The sequence below is a fragment of the Elgaria multicarinata genome, chromosome 1 (assembly GCF_023053635.1).
Source record: "Elgaria multicarinata webbii isolate HBS135686 ecotype San Diego chromosome 1, rElgMul1.1.pri, whole genome shotgun sequence".
Lineage (NCBI taxonomy): Eukaryota > Metazoa > Chordata > Lepidosauria > Squamata > Anguidae > Elgaria > Elgaria multicarinata.
Window position 1 is genome coordinate 213,288,212 of NC_086171.1, and position 21,434 is coordinate 213,309,645.

The 21,434-nt window shown below is 45.6% G+C and overlaps 2 protein-coding genes across 2 annotated transcripts in view; one reads left to right on the forward strand and one right to left on the reverse strand.

The window, feature by feature from the left end:
- The window catches only part of HELZ2 (helicase with zinc finger 2), a 90,421-nt gene extending 79,517 nt beyond the window's left edge, over positions 1–10,904 (forward strand). Inside the window, exons 20-21 of the mRNA XM_063147290.1 lie at positions 749–916; positions 5,230–10,904. Of these exons, the coding sequence (XP_063003360.1) occupies positions 749–916; positions 5,230–5,351 (290 nt within the window). The 3' untranslated portion in view covers positions 5,352–10,904. The remainder of the gene's footprint in view (positions 1–748; positions 917–5,229) is intronic.
- A 2,135-nt stretch (positions 10,905–13,039) lies between these two features.
- On the reverse strand, positions 13,040–20,930 carry FNDC11 (fibronectin type III domain containing 11). Its single transcript, XM_063121114.1, has 2 exons — positions 20,917–20,930; positions 13,040–13,991 (listed from the first exon to the last, which is right to left on the reverse strand). The coding sequence occupies exons 1-2, from the start codon at positions 20,928–20,930 to the stop codon at positions 13,040–13,042; spliced, it is 966 nt and encodes a 321-aa protein (XP_062977184.1).
- Between the last annotated feature and the right edge of the window lie 504 nt (positions 20,931–21,434).

A 21,434-nucleotide genomic window follows, 5' to 3' on the forward strand; every position in this document is an offset into this window, starting at 1 on the left:
TACGCGGTAGGGTTTTGCTATTTTATTGTTTTACTCTGTACAGCGCCAGGTACACTGATGGTGCTATATAAATAAATAATAATAATTGGGGGGCCACCACTGAGAAGGCCCTCACCCTTGTTGCCATCCTCCGAGCTTCCCTCGGAGTAGGCACCCGGAGGAGGACCTTAGATGTTGAGTGTAGTGTACGGGGAGGTTCATGCCTGCAGGAAACTGACCAATAGGACATGAATGCAATAGCACCCTCCCACCCATGTTCCCCAGCAACTGGTGCACACAGGCTTACTTCCTCTGATCCTGGAGGTAGTGCATAGCCATCAGGACTACTAGCCATCAATAGCCTTCGCCTCCAGGAATTTATCCAACCCCCTTTTAAAGCCATCCCAATAGTTGAACTCTGCGCTGTGTGAAGAAGCCCTTCCTTTTATCCGTTCTGAATTTCCCACCCATCAACTTCATGGGATGACCCCACTGGGTTCTACTATTATGAGGGGGGAGGAGAGATAATGTCTCCCCATCCACTTTTCCCCCAGTGTGAACCCCTTTCTACACCTCTATTGCTTCTCCCCTTACCTATTTTCTGAGCTAAGCGATGGCAAACATTGTGCCCTCCCCTCATAGGGGAGTTGCCCCATGTCCCGTGAATTATTTTGGTTTCCCTTTTCTGGTACAATACCCTTGTCGAGATGTGGTGACCCCAAAACTGCCCGCCGTTCTGACTGAACTGTTGCGATTTCTGGCCCTCCAGGCAGCGAATGGAAGTACGTGATTCTCTCCACCGTACGCTCGTGTGCCCGCGCGGACATTGACAGGAAGCCCACCAGGAGCTGGCTGAAGCAGCACTTGGGCTTCGTGGGTGACCCAAATCAGATCAATGTCGCCATCACTCGGGCGCAGGAGGGGCTCTGCATTATAGGTGAGTGTTCCGGGGAGGGTGCTGCTGATTTGCGGCACCGGATGCAGGCAAGGCCCGTTGTGTGAAGTGCATGGCTGTAGGAGTTCCCAATTAAATGCCAGAGCAAGCCTCAATAACCCTTTATTTATTTCATTATTGCATTTATATCCCACCTCCCCCCCCCCCCCCAGGAACCCAACGTGGTGTGTACATAATCCTCCTCCTCTCGATTTTATCTTCACAACAACCACCCTGTGAGGTAGGCTGGGCTAAGAGTCTGTGACTGGCCCAGAGTCACCCAGTGGGTTTCCATGGCCGAATGGGGACTAGAACCCGGGTCTCCCGATTCCCAGTCCAACACTTTAGCCACTACACCACACCCTTTGCCACAGAAGTGAGCAGGTATAGCCAGGGGACCCCTGGCCATAGTTGGTGTTCCTCCTTTTACCACCACTTTGGCAAAAGGGGGTTAGATTTGGCCAAGAGCTTGCCATTTGCTGTCCTCGTCCCTCAGTATGGAACTCCCTTTTATCAACTTCCCCTTGGTCTCTGCTTTATTGGCACAACACCCAGGTTACATAGGAATCTGCCTTTATACAGAGTCAGACCGTACATCCCATCTAGCTTATTATTATTATTATTATTATTATTATTATTATTATTATTATTATATTTATATGTATCCCGCCTTTTGCCCAATGCTGGGCCTCAAGGCGGCCTTACAAAGTTTAAAATATACATGGGGGGTGGGGGAAACAAAACCATAAACATTTAAAATACACAACAAAATTATAAGACATTAACATAGATGGAGGGCCAGATTACTCTCCAAAGGCCTGCTGGAACAAAAAAGTTTTAGCCTGCTTCCAAAAGCCCGTCAAGGAGGGAGCCAGCCTAGCTTCCCCGGGAAGAGAGTTCCTGAGCACCGGAGCAGCCACCGAGAAGGCCCTCTCCCATGTTCCCACCAAGCGTGCCTGTGAAGACGGTGGGACTGAAAGAAGGGCTTCTCCAGAAGATCTCAAAGCACGGGCAGGCTCATAAGGGAGAATACGGTCTTTCAAATAACCTGGACCCGAACCATATAGGTATCATCTGCTCTGACTGCTCTGATACGTCAGCTGCGCCCCTTCCTAGAGTCAGAAGACAGAAAGACGGTCATGCACGTGCTGGTAACTTCGAGGCTCGACTTCTGCAATGCGCTCTACATAGGGCTACCTTTGTGCCTAGTCTGGAAACTTCAACTAGTTCAGAATATGGCAGCCAGGTTGGTCACCGGTACACCTAGGGGTGACCACATTACACCAGTCTTAAAATCCCTTCACTGGCTGCCAATTAGTTTCCGGGCAAAGTATGAAGTGTTGGTTATCACCTTTAAAGCCCTACATGGTTTGGGTCCAGGCTGCCTGCAGGATCGCCTTCTCCCGTACAATCCGCCCCACACATTCAGGTCCTCTGGGAAGAATTTACTCCAGCCAACCAAAACAAGGCTGACAACCATTACCCAGAGGACCTTTTCTTCTGCAGCTCCCAGTTTGTGGAATGGCTTGCCGGGAGAGATTCGTCAACTTAACAGTCTTCCAGAATTTAAGAAAGCCATAAAGACTGATCTCTTCCGGCAGGCCTACCCAGCTGAATTTTAAGATGCCTTTTTTAATGGTGTGCTTCTTTTAATGATGCACTGGTTTTAAACGTTTGAATTAGTTGTATGTATTTTATGGTGTTTTTATTTGTGTCGGACCCCGCCTCGATCCAGAGGGAAAGGCAGGTAACAAATAAATAAAATAATAATAATAATAATAATAATTAGTTCTTCAGGCTCTCAAATAGAAAGAGGTCTTTCCCATCAGCTACTGCCTGGACTTTTTTTAGAACTAGAGGTGCCCAGGATTGAACCTGGAGCCTTTTGCAGGGACATCATGTTGCACTACCACTGAGCTCATGGTCCTAACCATTCTGCTGCCTTAAGTGTAGCCATGTTGCAAAACATTGTTCATATAATGTTTTCTTTTCAAAAAAAATTTTATTGTGAATATTAACAAAACACAACCAAAAAACAAACCGTGGAAAAGCAAAGAAAGCTGGCATTACATATATAGGAATATTGTCATTTCCCCCATCAAAATATACCATTCATTTTTTTTTAAAAAAAAAGGCAGGGGAAGAGAGTTACGCATAGGTTTCAAGAAAAGCAGACCAAACATCCATGTATTTATCCACTTGCAAGTTGTGCCTATATTAAACCCGTTCAAATGTTGAGAGCATTGTCAAGTCCTCAGTCCATTGCATTATGGGAGGTGAGCTTTATTTATTTATTTATTATTTATTTATTTATTACATTTCTATACCACCCAATAGCCGGAGCTCTCTGGGCGGTTCACAAAAATTAAAAACATTCAAAGTATAAAACAACAGTATGAAACCATAATATAAAATACAATATAAAAGCTCAACCAGATAAAAACAGCAGAAATGCAAAATTACAAATTTAAAATAGCCAAGTTAAAATTTATTTATAGACTGTTAAAATGCTGGGAGAATAAAAATATATCATATTTATAATCCCGCTCCTCAGCCAAAAAAGGCTCTTGGAGCGGCTTACAATCAGTTAGCAAAAATGACAGTCCCTGCCCTCAGGCTTACAGTCTAATAAAGACATGACACACAAGGAAAAGTAGTTCAGGAGGGAAGAGGGAAAAGAGAGAGATAAAGAGAGAGAGAGAGAAATTAAGTAGACTGCCAACAGGGCTGATGGGATTGTCCTGCTCCCGAAACAGGGGAGTCCAACTGGAGCAGGCCCCAATGTTTCTTCCGCCTGCTCCTGTCCCGTTGCTCTTTCTTCTTCCCCATAGGGCCAGTGTGATAATATAAGCCTTTTGGCTGTCATGCTGGCACTGAAAATCCATTTGCACTGACCGTGTGTTAACTTCCAAGAAACCGGTAGGTAGTTTAGGAGGACACGCACGTTGTTCTATATTAAAGACTGTTTCAGTACAAAGTTTATCCTTATTATAATCTCCTCCCCAAAGGGGACAACTACTGGGCACTGCCAAAATATATGAATTAAATTCAAAGTGCTGGTATTAACATTTAAAGCCCTAAACGGCTTGGGGCCAGGCTATCTGAAGGAACGCCTCCTCCCATATGTACCTGTCCGGACCCTAAGGTCATCCTCAGGGGTCCTTCTCCGCGAGCCCCTGCCAAAGGAAGTGAGGCAGGTGGCTACCAGGAGGAGGGCCTTCTCTGCTGTGGCACCCCGGCTGTGGAACGAGCTCCCTAAGGAGGTTCGCTTGGCCCCTACATTATATGCTTTTAGATGCCAGGTGAAGACCTTGGGCAGATCCACACATAGGCTTCGGGCCGCCCTGAAAGCGCTTTGGGGCGTCCCGAAATCGATGATGTGTACCCTACCTTAAGCGTTCCAAGAAGAGGAGGAGGAGGAGGAGGCCCCGCATCGCCCCTTGCGGGGACGGGCCGCCGGCTTCTTCCGCCAAGCTTTCCGACCCGGGTGGGCCCGGGTGGCTCTTTCGCTGGCAAAAGGAGGCCGGCGGGTAGGTGGACGGCAGCTGATTTCCTGGCGAAGGCGCCGGGCGCGGCAACTCTTCATCCCATCCCCGCGAGTGGCGATGCGGGGCCTCCTCCTCCTCCTCCTCCGACTCTTCTTGGAACGCTTAAGGTAGGGTACACATCATCGATTTCAGGACGCCCCAAAGCACCTTCAGGGCGGCCCGAAGCCTATGTGTGGATCTGCCCCTTTTTATTCTCCCAGCATTTTAACAGTCTATAAATTAATTTTAACTCGGTGTTTTAGATTCGTAATTTTGCATTGCTGCTGTTTTGATCTGTTTCAGCTTTTATATTGTATTTTATATGATGGTTTTATACTGTTGTTTTATACTTTGAATGTTTTTAAGTTTTGTGAACCGCCCAGAGAGCTCCAGCTATTGGGCGGTATAGAAATCTAATTAATTAATTAATTAATTAAAGAAGCATTAGGTCCATTACATTTCCAGCAGTTGTGCAAGTTAGACAAACCCTTTTTGAAAAGGCGTTGTGGAGTCCCAATGAACCTGAAACATTTTTATTTTTTTTGCTGAATAAGACTTAGCTTAAGATCCATAGAAGCTTCAGATACAGAGGCTAGGGCAATGATCCATTGATTAGGCAAAATAGGACACTCCAATTCTCTATTCCAATCCTGTCTTAAGCTATGGGTATCATATTTATTTACTACTACTAAATACTTTTATATGGGTTGTGGATCAACGTGTCTGTTCAGCCACTATAACAATGCTGTGCTTCGTTTCCTCTTCTCCCCCCGCCGCTTTTGCTCATAGGAAACGCTTACCTCCTGGAAAGCAATTTCTACTGGAAAAACCTTCTGGAACATTACAAGAACCAGCATTGCTACACCAAGGCTACTGAGATCCAGATTAGGAAGATGTTGGCTCCTCGGTGATGTGAATAGATGCCCAGCGGACGAAATGCGTAGCTGTTTTTCATGGACCTGCGTGATTTTTCTAGGCACATTCCTGCTTTCTTAAAGGATACAAGAATTGCCACACTGAGCCAGAACTAGTGGCTTAATCTAGCACATGACAATGGATAATCAGATGCCACTAGGAAAAAAAGAAGGCACAATGGGGGGGGACCCCGTTCTTAATCTGGCGATCATCCGTAGAACATTGGTGGCCAACCTGCACGGACCGTGGGTTTGGCTATGGCATAGAGGGTATTCCGGCCTCACTCTTTGTATTGCTGCCTGTTCCCCTTGGCTCAGTAGTCCAATGGTAAATGCTCCCCAAGTGGCAGGGGGCTGCAGGGGCAACATTGTCTCATACTTTGGAGTTGACGTGGTGGCACCCCTGCCAAGAACATTTGGTCACCACCACGCTAGATGGCATTTCTGATTATAACCACTGATTAATGTCTCTGGATTCTTTTCTGAAGGCATTCTTTCTGGAAGAGGAAGCATTTATCTACCTACCTATCTGTCTTTGAGTTCTGGGGCCAAAAGAATGGGGCACTCTGTCGAAACCCCGAGCCAGCTATTTTGAGGAAATGCATCTTTGTTTTGCTTTGGGGACCAAAGGGATGCTGCAGAAAACCAAAGAAATGTTCACAGAGGCCCTTTGAGAAGAATTCTTCCTGCTACGCTGGAGCCAAGGAAAAGTATGCCACTACGAAGTGGAATTGCCGGGGTCCTTCCACGCCCCAAACCATAACACCAGCTGCCAGGGAAGGAACGCAAACATTTCCTGGCACGGCATTAAAGAGCCTGTAATTAGGACCTTCTCGGGGCCCTTCATTTTTATGACGAGGCCGCCGTGGCTACCAAATGTAAATCATTTGGTAAACTCTTTTTGTGCAAATGTTTTTTTTTAAGCTTCCTTTTTGAATTCTACTTGAAAGTGTTTCCTCTTACCAAAAACGTGTTTTTAACTATTATTATTTTTTTTAAAAAAAGTTGCACCTGAGGTCTTGACTGGAGAACCACTGATCTTGTGAGGCTCGGCTTCCCTTGCTTTTTGCACTTTTTGTTCTACCATTGATTCTGAATGTATGGTGCAACTCTTAAGAAAACAATCTAGTGTGTGGAGAGTGGTCAGCTGCACACGAGGGAAGGAAATGACATTTTTTTGCAAGGTTGCTGCCTTTTCCCCGTTGTGAGCCTTGATGACAGTTGCCCCCCTGCTGCAAAGAACTGTTGCGCTCGCCCATATCAACAGCGCCTACTGTAGCTAGAACTGTATGGGGTTACTTGTGCATTCCAAGGCCGTAGCTAGACCTAAGGTTTATCCCAGGATTGCCCTGGGGTCAAACCTGTTCATCTAAGTGCCACACAGGGCATCCAGCGCTCAGGCAGGGACAAACCCAGGATGATCCTGGGATAAACCTTAGGTCTAGCTACAGCCCAACTCTATTGGAAATGGACTACAGTAACCTGTGGCCCCTTCAGATGTTGTTGGACTACAACCCCCATCATACTTGACAATTGGCCATGCTGCCTGGTGATGGGAGTTGCAGTCCCAACAACAACTGGAGACCCACAGCTTCCCAAACCCTAGTCTACAGTCTCTCGTGCCCTTGTGAGCCTTGTACCACACATCCACGTACATTGCACTATTTCCACATGGGTTGTGTGCACTACATTGTGGGAAGGAAAAGAGGGCTTCTGGGTTTGTTTCGTTTTCCCATTCCAGCTTCGACGATACCAAGTGCCTACTTTTTAAAAAGTCTTAGAGAAATTTGACGCAAGGAGACCTGGGATTACTCCCTTGATGCTCCAACTGGATTGGATTTAGCTGCCATTTTTTCGCAATTTTCGCGGAATGCAGCTGCTCTGGCCCGTGGTCAACTCTGGTGTAGCCATTTAGAACTGTACAAAACCCACGGGGGGAGTGGGGGGTGAATTTAGCCTAGTATTTGCACTAAGATGACGTAGAGCGTCATCACACAGGGGGAAAGCTTGTTTGCTTACCGTCGCTTCTCCGCCCGCACATTTGTCCCTCGTTACTTCCTCTTTTGAAAGAGGAAGTAAACAACGTGCCCGTGGCCCATTCAGTGGGCCGTTTTGATTCCGCTGCTTCTCCTGCACACAGCAGCAGATAGTGGCAACTTCTGTCTTTAAAAATAAGTCCGACTTACTGGGGTGTTTTTTTTGTCGTGCGAAGAATGCTAGAAGGAGTGGGAGGCGTATGAGAGGGCCCAGTAATCAGTGTGCAATAAAACGCTTGTCTGATGGAGCTCGTAGCTAGGTTTCTTCATCAAGTCCTGTGTTCTTGTATTATTGCTGTGTGTCTTACTCTGGCTCCTTTTTGCGGTCTTATATTTTATTGCAGTGTCTGGAGCTGCTGTATAATAACAGGGAAGGGGAGAAAAGAGTCTTAAAATTTTGCAAGCGACCCACGTAGCGTTGCTTGCAACTAAAGGTCTCTAGTTTGCACAATTTATTCAAACCGCACAAACATTAGTAGGTGGATCCAGAATTAGCCATACTAATTGTACGGTAAGTGTGGCTAAACCTGGATCCACCGACTAATGTTTGTGCGATTTGAATAAATTGTGCAAACTAGAGACCTTTAGTATTCTTCTTTTTTGTTGCGGGGGGCAGGGGTTTCTCCTCTAGAAATGTAAACATAGAGCTCATCTACACCAAGCAGGATATTCCACTATGAAAATGGTATGAAAGTGGTTTATTATTATTATTATTATTATTATTATTATTATTATTATTATTATTATTTACATTTATATATTATTTACATAGCTGAAGCTCTCTAGGCGGTTTACAGAAGTTAAAAACAGTGAGCATTAATATATAAGTTTAAAAGCATAAAAAGCATAAAATACAAACAAAAACAGACAATATCCATTTAAAAACAACTATTCTGGGGTCAGTTAAAAAACTCAGCATATGCTGTTAAATGCCTGGGAGAAAAGTCTTGACCTGGCACCGAAAGGATAACAACATTGGCACCAGGTGAGCCTCGTCTGGGAGATCATTCCACAATTGAGGGGCCACCACTGAGAAGGCCCTCTCCCTGGTTGCCATTCTCCGAGCTTCCCTCGGGGTAGGCATCTGGAGGAGGACCTTAGATGTTGAGCGTAGTGTACGGGTAGGTTCGTGTCGGGAGAGGCGTTCCGTCAGGTATTGTGGTCCTAAGCCGTATAAGGCTTTATAAGTCAAAACCAGCACCTTGAATTGGGCTCAGAAACATACAGGCAGCCAGTGCAAGTGGACCAGAGCAGGTGTTATATGGTCGAACCTTCTAGTTCCAGTTATCAATCTGGCCGCTGCATTTTGCACAAGCTGCAGCTTCCGAACCATCTTCAAAGGCAGCCCCACGTAGAGGGCATTGCAGTAATCTAATTTGGAGGTTACCAGAGCATAGACAACTGAAGCCAGGTTATCCCTGTCCAGATAGGGGCGTAGCTGGGCCACCAGCCGAAGCTGGTAGAAGGCACTCTGTGCCACCGAGGCCTAGAACAGAGATGGTTCTAGGAGAACCCCCAAGCTACGAACCTGCTCCTTCAGGGGGAGGGCAACCCCATCCAGAACAGGCAGGAACCACACTACTGTTTTATGGTGGTACTGAAGTCCTCTGACAACTTTTAGGGCCCATGACACATCCACACCAAGCAGGATATAACACGATGAAAGTGGTATCTGGTCTGTATCCATGGGCCCCAACGGTTGTCAGTGCACTTCAATACCGCTATAAAGCAGTAGTGTGGCTCCTGCCTCTTTCATACCGCTTTCATCATGCAAAATCCTGCTTGGTGTAGATGAGCCCATAGTGTCCGGGATCTTGATAGCAATAAAAGGGCAATTTCCTCCCATTTTACCTCAGTAATTTTAAATGTGAAAGTTTGGAATTGTTATTACAAATGCAACCCCCACCCTACAAGGGCCATTTTATTCTGGAAGGAGTAGTAAATTTTGACAGGAGAGACGACCTTGTGGTGCTACTCCTTGTACCTGGTGCACAAAGAGAGAATGAGCAAGTCAGTTCCAAGGCTTAATAATACGCCTGTGCTGACTCCTTCTTCCTTTATGCAGGAGCTACAAACGCCTACGCCAGCCTCAAAAATAAGACAAAAGTTACCAGCCCATGTCTACCAGCCTTTCTGTCTGCATATGCTTACTGAATTAGCATTAAGTGACCTAAAGAAAATAATAACCACTTTTTAAATAGCAAATAAAACTGAAAGCTACCATAGCTGGTGACCTGGAGGTGATCTTTATTCGCCATAGGTGACTAAGCAAGTGACCATTTACATTTTCAACTCTCTACTTCTCTGTCCTTGCTCAGTATTTCTTCTTCCATCCCTCTCTGTCCCCTCCACATTCGCTCCTCTGCTCATGGCCACGTCTGTCCCCTTTTTCTACCTTGTGTCTTCTCCTGGGCTGCCTGTACCTGGCAGAGAACACCGCCTGCACAATATTTATTTAGCTCTTTATTCGGTGGGTGTGGGGTACAGGGTATATCAAGGAAATATAAGGTAACTTATTGTGGCCCTGTAGCATTAATACAAATGCACTAATTTGTGTTAATGCTTACAGGGTGACTTTTACAGTTCGACCTTTTTATTCTTTTACAGGGTTGTGTTTGATTGTTGCCATTCTGAGAAGAGAAACCACTAGGCGTAATCCACCGGACATATGCCCCAATGAAATTAATAGGAAGTGTGCAAAAATACACACATATTTGTACAAGTCCCATACGTTTCAATAGGTTTGCTCAGGAGAATTTTCTTGTGGGTTCGACCATGATCTATCCATAGCATTCAATGAGTACAATTAAACCACTTTTTATATCAGCAGCAGTTCTATTGAAGTCACTGCATACCCAGATACAGTGAGCTTGCTTCTCCAAAGAAAATGTTCAATGCAGAGCATTTGAAATTTGAGCCTTGTATATACTTCCCCCCCCCAATGATGTATCTCCTTAAAACAAAGAGTGTAAAGGCAGAGACAATTTTAAAGCTATGTTTAGTGCAATAAAAATAGCACAATCCAGGCAGAACTTTTCCTGTATGAGCCTCGTTGGCATAGATTCCATGTGTTTTGGGAGAGTTTCTGGCTGGATTGTGCCTGAAACGTTGATTATCTGTGAAATGGACTAAAATATTTCTGAGCTGTAACCAGCCGTGTGTCTTTTTATATATGTAATATATGTTAAAGCTATCTGAAATTTATTAGTCATTTTGATTGTATTTGATTATTGGATTATATTTTTATGATGTATTGTATTTTTAAAAATGGGATTTGCATGTAAGTTGTCTTAGGGACCCTTATCGGTGGTGGGCCCCCTGAAAGGTGGGATAGAAGTTAAATACAATTAAATATTTGCTATCTATAAATTATGGCTTTCTAGTACTCTGAACTGTTTTTTAATTAAGGCTGAAAAATATCTGCAATGTTTATATGAACCTTAACATTCCTCTTTGATCAAGTATTGTGGAATTGATTGTATTGTATAGAATAAAACTTGTTTCTGAATTCTGATTATGTTAATAAATGGTGGATTGGGTGGTGGACAGGGGAGGAGGCCTGAAAGTCTTATGCATGCAGCAGAATGACGAGGTGGAACCCTGAGGCTGCAGATAAAGGATATTTTCTGAATGCTCCCCTGTGTTAAAAACAACAAAAGCAAATCCCTGCAAGTAGAAAACTAGCACAGCAAGAAGTAACCCTTTCTCCTTGATGTTCATTTTTGTTCTCGTCAGGTGACCATAAGGAAAGGAGGACAGGGCGCCTGTATCTTTTAACAGTTGTGTAGAAAAGGGAATTTCAGCAGGTGTCATTTGTAGGCATGCAGCACCTGGTGAAATTCCCTCTTCACAACAGTTAAAGCTGCACGAGCTATATCAGTATGACCAGATACTAAAGAAGGCAGGGTCCCTGCAGCTTTAACTGTTGTGAGGAAGAGGGTAGCTTCGTCAGGTGCTGCGTGCATTCAAATGACACCTGCTGAACATCAGGAAAATCTTCCTGACTGTTAGAGCAGTACGACAATGGAATCTGTTACCTAGGGAGGTTGTGGGCTCTCCCACACTAGAGGCATTCAAGAGGCAGCTGGACAACCATCTGTCAGGGATGCTTTAGGGTGGATTCCTGCATTGAGCAGGGGTTGGACTCAATAGCCTTGTAGGCCCCTTCCAACTCTGCTATTCTATGATTCTATGAAATTCCCTTTTCTACACAACTGTTAAAGATATGGGAGCCCAGGCCTCCTTTCCGTAGGGTCACTCTACCTTATCCTCCATGAATTTGTCTAATACCCATTTAAAACCATTCAAGTTAGTGGCCATCACTACATCTTGTGGTAGTAAATTCCAAAGTTGAAGTATACGCTGGGTGAAGAAGTACTTCCTTTTATCTATATTGAATCACCAACCATTCAGCTTCATGAGATGACCCAGGGTTCTAGTATTATAAGAGAGGTATCCACTTTCTCCACACGCTGCACAATTTTATACACTTCTATCATGTTTCTTCCATTACTCACTTTTTTCTAAGCTAAAAAGATCCAAATATTGTAACCTTTATTCATAAGGGAAATATCTCAAGTGATGCTTGATGCATGTTTGGGACCACCTAATTGGATAAGTTCCTGGAGGCAAAGGCTATCAACGGCTAGTAGCCCTGATGGTTGTGTGCTTTCTCCAAGATTTGAGGCAATAAGCCTGTGTGCACCAGTTGCTGGGGGACATGGGCGGGAGGGTGCTGTTGCACCATGTCCTGCTTGTTCATCCTTGGCCGATGGCTGGTTGGCCCCTGTGTGAACAGAGTGCTGGACTAGACGGACCCTTGGTCTGATCCAGCAGGGCGCTTATGTTCTTTCCTCCAGAAACTGGATCAATTCAAAGATGGTACAGAAACAGATACAGGCATCATGAGCTTTGGTACCCCTCCAAAATTGGGCTGTGTTGAGCTTTCCACCTCTGTGCTAGGTTATGCATTATACCAGTAGGAAGCAAAAGCTGACGGTCATGACCAATTCACATATTCAATAAACATGCTAAGACATTGTTTTCTATGTGATTAACCAGGTATTAAGAATGAAGCCGTTCCAGGCTTGTCTTCATTTCAGTCAGCCTCTCCTTATGAAGAGACACGCGGCAAGATAGAATGAGCCCTGCTGTTTCACATAAACAAGCCATTTTAGTAATAGCAACGTGTCCCGACATATCAAGTAACTGTGTGAACTGTCAATTAAATTGTCTCCTGTTCACATTCCCCTGCCACATAAATAGCTCTCTCTGTCCTTTTTCCTGCTAACTGTTTCAGTACTTTTTCTTTTTTAAATGGTTTTGAATTTAAAGTCAGTTGTTAAAAGTTAACCCAATTTCCTACGGAGTCATTTTGATATGTAAAACTTTTATTGATGTTTTGCACTAGATCAGAGGGAAACCTTCCAAGGCAATCTCATGGGAAACAATGCCAATAGATCAAACACCGCTCCAGTTTTGCTTGGCCTATCGACTGCAGCGGTTTTCTTGTCAGCTTAAGGTTTGTCAAATTTCCAGCCAAGACAAGGGAGGGGGAAAAAAAATCTCATGCTTTGATGCAAAAGCTTTAAAAATAAGTTTTTAATCTGACTTATTTTACATTCCTTGTGAATTGCTATGATGGGAAAGTCATGGTTCAGACATGGCGCTCTCCATTTCTTCCTCAAGGTACGGCTTTGTTTTCAGCAGGATGGAGTCGTGCCACTGCTCGTAGACCAGCGTGTAAGTCTCTGCTCTTTTGACAGTGAACTTGTACAAACGGTCGGAGAGGAGGTTGTGGATCTCGCACGTGTTCGAGGCGACTGGCATTATTCCGCAGTGGACGCGCTCTTGGGAAGTTCTGGGCTCCAGCAGCTTAAAACGGAGCTCGTACTGTTCTTGCTGAAGCTGCTGACTAGTAACAAACCACTTGAGACTCACCCAGTCCTCGTGTGCCACCGACTCCCTTCGGTCAAACATCACTGGCATTTTTGTGCTAAGGACTAGCCTGATGTGAGGGATTTTGGTGATCCCCACATCTGATACCAGACGATGCTTGACGTACAACCTTCCAGGTACCAGCATAGCAAGGAAATAATCCATCTGCTCAGAGAGACCAGACAACCTTTGTTTGACTGTGTCCCATCTGGAGAGGAAAGTCATCATGTCGTAGGTCTCCAGGAAGTGGACCAGCTCCTCCCGACCTCTCTCCAGCTCTTCCAATAGGTCAGACAGGAGCAGGAGTTGGATTTTGGTCTGGATGGTCCCCACTTTCTTCATCCTCTGGAACCTCCAGGGGTCAATCAGTTGGAACATGGTGGTGGGTAGCATCAGATGGTTCTGATCTCCCAGTGCCAAGTGCTTAGGCAGGATTTCAATGTAGTAGGAGCATTTTTTCAAGAGCTCAATCCTCTTGTGGTGGCGTTTGAGCAGGTGGAGGCTCAAGTCAGAGTGCAGGAATTCCAGCACTACGTTTTTCCTCTCCATGTACATCCTCCAGGCTTCGTGCTCCTGCTCCTCATCACTGTACACCACCGTCTGGAGGTTGGTTCCTAACTTGTTCAAATAGACATCAATAGTTCCAATGTTCATCATGCCTGGGCTGTAAAACAACGACGACAGAAAGACCAAACAGAAAAACAGGTCAGTTGCAAGGTCGTTGTAGTAACATTCAGTTCCATTTTACTCCACTAATATGGACTCTTGGAGGCTTGTAGCCAAAACAAACAGAGCTGGTTACCTCAACCAAACACATGAACTTCAGTCTTCCTCTGCTCTGAAGCACCTGACCCCTCTGAAGCTCTTCCTGTTGGCCTCTTCTTCCTTTCATTCTTCTTGACTACTCCCAGTTGGGGGTCTTATTTTTAGGGGTGTGCACGGAACCCCCAATCCGCTTCATGGCCGGATCCGGAAAATCCGGATCGGGCCTGATCCTCTTCGCACCGCTCCGCCCGTCTCCCGCTCCGTGGAGCGAGATCCAACTTCGCCGCCGTTGCTACACGGACAGCGGCAGCAGCGGCGGCGCAAGATAAGCCACACCCCCGCCCCCTTACCTCCATCCGTCACAGGCTTCAATTGAGGCCCCAGTTGAAGCCGGAAGACGCCTCGGCCTTCACTTCCGCCTTCAACCAGGGCCTCAATTGAAGCCCGTGACGGAGGCAGGTAAGTGTCCCTCCTCCCTGCTCCCTTACCTGGTGCCGCCACCGCCGCATGGATGGCGTCGGCGCCAGGTAGGCCAGCCCCCCGCCCCTGCCCCCTTACCTGCCCCCGTCACGGGCTTCAATTGAGGCCCCGGTTGAAGCCAGAAGAGGCCTCGGCCTTCACTTCTGCCTTCAACCTGGGCCTGAATTGAAGCCCGTGACGGACGCAGGTAAGCGTCCCTCCTCCCTTACCTGGTGCCGCCACCGCCACCGCCGCATGGATGGCGGTGCCGGCAGCGCCAGATGAGTCCCCCTCCCCCCCCACTTACCTGCAGGCGAAGCTCCGGATTGAGGCGATCCTCTTCGCCTCAATCCGCAGCCCCCGACTCTCTTCGCCTCCGCCTTTTCCGGAGGCGAATTAGGCCACCTCGCTCCTGCTTCTCTGAACCAAAGAGAAGCGGAGCACATCCCTACTTATTTTCCTAGCTCCTTCCCCACCACGCCCTGCTTCCTTCAGCTGACTGCTGACCCTATCCCAGGGGCAGACAACTGTTTGGGGCTATGAGCACATCTGGTGATTTGAGAAACACTCCTGGGCACCTCTACAAATAGGCTACCACAGGCGGCTTGGCAGAGGACAAGTAAGCTGCCCAAAAGACTGAGTACAAGGCAGAGGTGGGATTTGAGCCCCAACATCCTAAACAACAACTTTGAATGCACAGTTTTCAGCACCAAGAGAAACTTGTTTCACAGCAACCAAAGCTGGTGGTAAGAAAATGTCTTTTTGTTTAAAAAGTGGGAAAGGTAGGGCACCTTGGTGGGCATCAAGAAAGGTGTCCAGGGGCTCACCAGTGCCATGCTGCCTACCATTCCTAGGTCCTTGCTTGATTCATGCTTCTTTTCCTAGGTCCTCTGCCTGTTCAGCCTCTCTCTCTAGGTGTAGAATCTGAGCAGTTGTCAATGTAGCCTTCAGTCCACCAGCAGAGATTCTTGGGGAAAGAGTGTCTCAGCCAATGGTCAAGTAGCTGCCTTAATGAATGGAGCAGCGGAGTTATTTAAAACAGTGGGCATAAGGGATGCTGAAGGGAAAGATCCCTACATCAGCGTGTGAGGACGAAATCCTCAACGAAGGGACTCATGCGTGAGTTGCATGACAGAGCCTTTCGGAAAATATGTACGCGTGAGTAGAGGGGGCCTGTGATGAGCTAGTCTTGTCTGACAGTAAGAGACTGAAAGCATTGGGCATGTTTAGGAGAGACTGAAAAAACTGGGCAAGTTTAGCCTTGAGAAGAGAAGACTGAGGGGAGACATGATAGCACTCTTCAAGGACTTGAAAGGTCATCACACAGAGGAGGGCCAGGATCTCTTCTCAATCACCTCAGAGTGCAGGACACAGACTAATGGGCTCAATTGACAGGAAGCTAGATTCCGTCTGGACATCAGGAAAAACTTCCTGACTGTTAGAGCAGTATGACAATGGAACCAATTCCCTAAGGAGGTTGTTGGCTCTCCCACACGAGAGGCATTCAAGAGGCAGCCGGACAACCATATATCAGGGATGCTTTAAGGTGGATTCCTGCATTCAGCAGGGGGTCTATGGCCTTATAGGCACCTTCCAACTCTACTGTTCTATGATTTTAAGTTCTTTCTGATTTATATTCAAGTGACAGCATGGCGCTTGAGCTTCTCCCAGTAATAGGGAGGCACAGAGTGCCTATCTCAGATTAAAACATGGCTGCTAGTCATGTGTGGGAAGTTTGAAAGACCAAACCCCCAAAGGCCATATTCTGCATGTTTCCCACTAACTTGAGCATATTGCACAATTATGCTGAACAACCATAACATTTAACTAGATACAAACACCGTTCTGTATCATCAGAAGTGGCAGCAATTCACCTGAGCCCGGGCCATGCATTCCCTCCTAATTGCAAGACTATGGATGAAGGATACTAGGGGAGGGCAGAGGAGTAGGACTGAAATCTTTGTACGTAGACAAAGCAAGGAAGAGTGAAAAGACTCTTCTGTGTGGTCAGTCAATTTCTCTCTCAGGGCCTCTCAGTTCTCAGTATCTTCAGCTTTCTATTCATCTCCATAACCATAGAGACATATTCCCTTTTAAAAAGCAATGGAGGGATATTTTGGAAGTTGACATTTGCACTGGATAGTATATAACTAAGGTGGTAAACTAGTGTCTGTGATCTAAACATGCTAGTGCAAATAACTCCATTATCATGTCTAATTTCGTAGGTATGTCCCCTCCAAATTTGCCAATGTGCGTATACATCGCTGCTACATGACAAAACCTACCTAAATAACCTGCCAAACTATAAGTAGACTAAATAAATTAAAATCAAATTATGCCCAGGTCTCTAATGATTAATATTACAGCACAATCCTCTATGCCTGTTTACTTAGATGTGAAGTCCTGCTGGGTTCAATTGGATTTACTCGCTAGTAAGTGTGTTTAGGATTGCAGGTTTAATAATATTGATCACTTACAGAATGCTTTAGAGCATTCAGAATGCTTTACATATATTATTGAAGCAATCCTTACAACAACCCTGTAAGGTAGGCCAGTATTACCATCTCATATTACAGATCAGAGGCAAAATTTGAATGGAGGACTTCCTGGTTCACAGCTCAGTCTCTCAGCCACTATGTACGACAGCTAAGAAGACTAAAGCTTACTTAGCATCACTTACCTTAGGGGTAAATTTATGCAAAGGATGTTCCATGCTAAAAATAAATAACTAATAAAATGTAGCTGCCAAAACCAAGCGGTCATAAAGTAGGTGGTTTGAGGATCTCCCCCCCCCCCAACAAATAATTTTAGTCTCTGATTAGGTTTGGAGCCTTTAAACCAGGGTGTATTCCCACTTTTCAGTCTTCTTCCACAACTTCTTTAGGGCAGGAGCGGGTTGAAGGAGTATCACTCCAGTTGGGCTTCTCCCATCCCTCGGAAATAAGCAGCGAAGCAGAACCACTTCACCTGCCCTGCTGAAAATCTATTGATTTCCCCCGTTTTTCTCCCCATCCTATGAAAAGAAAGACAGGACTCCTGTATTTTTAACAGTTTTATTAAAGAGGGAATTTCAGCAGGTGTCATTTGTATGTATGCAGCACCTGGTGAAATTCCCTGTTCATCATAACATTTAAAGTTGCAGGAGCCCTGCCTTCTTTGTATCTGGTCACACTAGGCAGGGATCCTGCAGCTTTAATGGTTGTGATGAAAAGGGAAGTTCACCAGGTGCTGCATGCATACAAATTACACCTGTTGAAATTCCTTTTTCAATACAACTGTTAAAGATACAAAAGCACTATCCTCCTTTTCATACGGTCATCCTACCCCATCCTCCTTGTGGGTTAGGTCTTTTTAGATTTGTAAGCCTGTGGGCAGGGACTTATTTTACTGATTTACTGTAAACGGCTCTTGGACCTGTTTCTGGCTGAGGAGCAGCGTAAAAATACCTATAATATTGATGTAGCAATACTATATGTTGTTTTATACTTTGAACGGTTTAAATTTTTGTGAACCGCCCAGAGAGCTCCGGCTATTGGGCGGTATAGAAATGCAATACATAAATAAATAAATAAAGTTTAGACAAATAATCAATAAAACTCAGAGAGGACCTACAAAGAGGCTCACAACCTCGCCAGTTTGTGATCCACTGAAACACCCAGGTTAAGCACTCTGGATCCGGCACTCTGTTCACACCGTGGCCAAGCAGCCATCGGCCAGGGATGAACAAGCAGGACATGGTGCAACAGCACCCTCCCACCCATGTTCCCCAGCAATTGGTGCACATAGGCTTACTGCCTAGTGTGCACCAGTTGCTGGAGAGGTTTCCACACTGTCAGGTGTGGAAAATCTGCTGATTTATCAATGGACATTTAACAGGGGAGCAGCTGATTCCATTTCACACAGTCATCATATATATTAAACCACTCAATTTTCTCAGCATGATCTTCCTTAGCTCTGCACAGCAAGCCCATTGCTGTAGGTGAGAAAGCACAATGTGAACCAGTGATTTGGACATAGGTTGCTTGGTAGCCGGTCTGGGCTGCTGTGCATGTGAAAATCACAGCAAACTAAATGTACATGCGTGCACGTGCACGCACACACACGGGTGCACCGTTCAGGTAGCCTATTTCTCTAAGCAAGGAATGGTGAGTGTTTGTGTGAATGCAGCAGCAAATGGCTGTGTGAACCAGCTCCTAGACATGATTTTCCCCAACCCTCCTGCCAACCATCTCTAGAGGCGCCTGCAGCTTTCTCTAGCCGTGCTGATGGGTTTGAGGGTACCTCCACTTCATCTCCCCCCACCCCAACTTTCTTGACACCCATCCTTGACACCCTTGGATTAAAAGAGATTTTCCTCCTCCTGACCTCCTCCTACTGTTGAGGCTATCAGAGGAGAGCGCCTTTCTGGAAATAATAATAATAATAATAATAATAATAATAATAATAATAATAATAATAATAATTTAATGCATTTTATGCCGCCCAATAACGAAGCTCCCTGGGTGGTTCACAAAAACTAAAACCAAACAAACTATAAAAACATGATACAAAATACACATTAAAACGGATTAAAACATACCATACATGATCAAAACATCTTTAAAACATCCTTAAAACATCCTAAAATTTCACTGGATAGGCCTGCCGGAATAGATCAGTCTTTATTGCTTTTTTTTAAATTCTAAAAGACTGTCAAATAGTCTATAAATAAATTTTAACTTGGTGTTTTAAATTTGTAATTTTGCATTGCTGCTGTTTTTATCTGGTTGAGCTTTTATATCGCATTTTATATTATGGTTTTATACTTTGAATGGTTTTAATTTTTGTAAACCGCCCAGAGAGCTCCAGCTATCGGGCGGTATAGAAATGTAATAAATAAATAAGTAAATAAATAAGTTGACGAGTCTCCTCCGGCAGGCCATTCCACAATCTGGGAGCAGCAGAAGAAAAAGTCCTCTGGATAACAGTTGTTAATCTAGTTTTTGCTAGCTGAAGTGGATTCTTCCCAGAGGACCTGAGTGTGCAGAGGTGGGTGGGGTGGGGGGATTGTAACTAGGGTGACCATATTATTATTATTATTATTATTATTATTATTATTATTTATTTATTTATTTATTTATTTATTTATTTATTTATTTATTTATATAGCACCATCAATGTACATGGTGCTGTACAGAGTAAAACAGTAAATAGCAAGACCCTGCTGCATAGGCTTACATTCTAATAAAATCATAGTAAAACAATAAGGAGGGGAAGAGAATGCCAACAGGCACAGGGTAGGGTAAACAGGCACTGGGTAGGGTAAAACTAACAGTATAAAGTCAGAACAAAATCAAGTTTTAAAAGCTTTAGGAAAAAGAAAAGTTTTTAGCTGAGCTTTAAAAGCTGCGGTTGAACTTGTAGATCTCAGATGTTCTGGAAGAGCGTTCCAGGCGTAAGGGGCAGCAGACGAAAATGGACGAAGCCGAGCAAGGGAAGTAGAGGCCCTTGGGCAGGCGAGAAACATGGCATCAGAGGAGCGAAGAGCACGAGCGGGGCAATAGTGTGAGATGAGAGAGGAGAGATAGGAAGGAGCTAGACCGTGAAAAGCTTTGAAGGTCAACAGGAGAAGTTTATATTGGATTCTGAAGTGAATTGGAAGCCAATGAAGAGATTTCAGAAGTGGAGTTACATGGTCAGAGCGGCGAGCCAAGAATGAAAAGGACAGGGCTCTTGTATCTTTAACAGTAATGTAGAAAGGGGAATTGCAGCAGGTGTCAATGGAAGAGGGTGAAATTCCCTCTTCATCACAACAGTTAAAGCTACACTAGCTATAGTAGAGTGGCCAGATACAAAAGAGGGCAGGGCTCCTGCAGCTTTAAATGTTGTGATGAAGAAGGAATTTCACCCTCTTCCATTGACACATGCTGAAATTCCCTTTTCTACATTACTGTTAAAAATACAGGAGCCCTGTCCTCCTTTTCATAGGGTCACCCTATTGTAACCAATGATAAATGTCAAGAAATACTTTTGTAAGCCGCCGTGAGAGCCTTTTTTGGCTGAATGGCGGCATAAAAATGCTTAAATAAATAAATTTAAAAAATTGAAATACTCTTTGAGTCACGCCCTCCTCTCCATCCCAATAACGACCTCCCGAAAACCGACTGAGTCTTGCCCCCCCCCGAGTTTTGCCCCCCCCAACTCCCCATCTCAGGGGGGAAATATTTCCCATCCCTCTTTTTCAGGGGGATCCCCCTCCTCCCAAGTAGCTGCTTCTGCATTTGGGTGGGAAAGGGGTGTGTGTGGGGGGGGGGGACATGAGCTGCGCCCCTCACTTTCCGCCCCTGCTTCTCTCTTCTCCACCCCCCACCCCTCCCCGGAGTTACCTGTGGCTTAGCATGGTTGGTCCCGGGGCAGCCGCTCGCCCGCCACCCCCCTCTGCCTGGGCCAGGGCCAGGCTCGGGGCTGGGACCAGGCCTCGCCGGTCGCCTTGGCAACCCATTGTTCCGCAGGGCCGCGTTCTGGAGCCTGTAGGCCTCACCGCGGGGGCTGGGCGGGGAAGACCCAGGCCGCAGGGGAGGAAGTGGGACAAGAGGGGTGGGTGGGAGCGAGACTGAGGGACCCTTAGGGGGAGAATGGGGGTGAGGGGGTCAGAATGAGATAATACCTGGCTGTGAGGGGGTTATTGGGGGGGGGGGGTGAAACCATGAGGGGAGTTTTTTATGTTTATTTCTTTACCAGTGTCAGCTTTTCTTAACCTGGTGGTCCAGAGGTATTGGATAACAACTCCCAGCATCCCCCCTGCCATGTTGGTGTGGGGATGCTGGGAGTTGTAGTTAACTACGCTGAGCATATGAAAAGGAGGACAGGGCTCCTGTATCTTTAACAGCTGCATAGGAAAGGG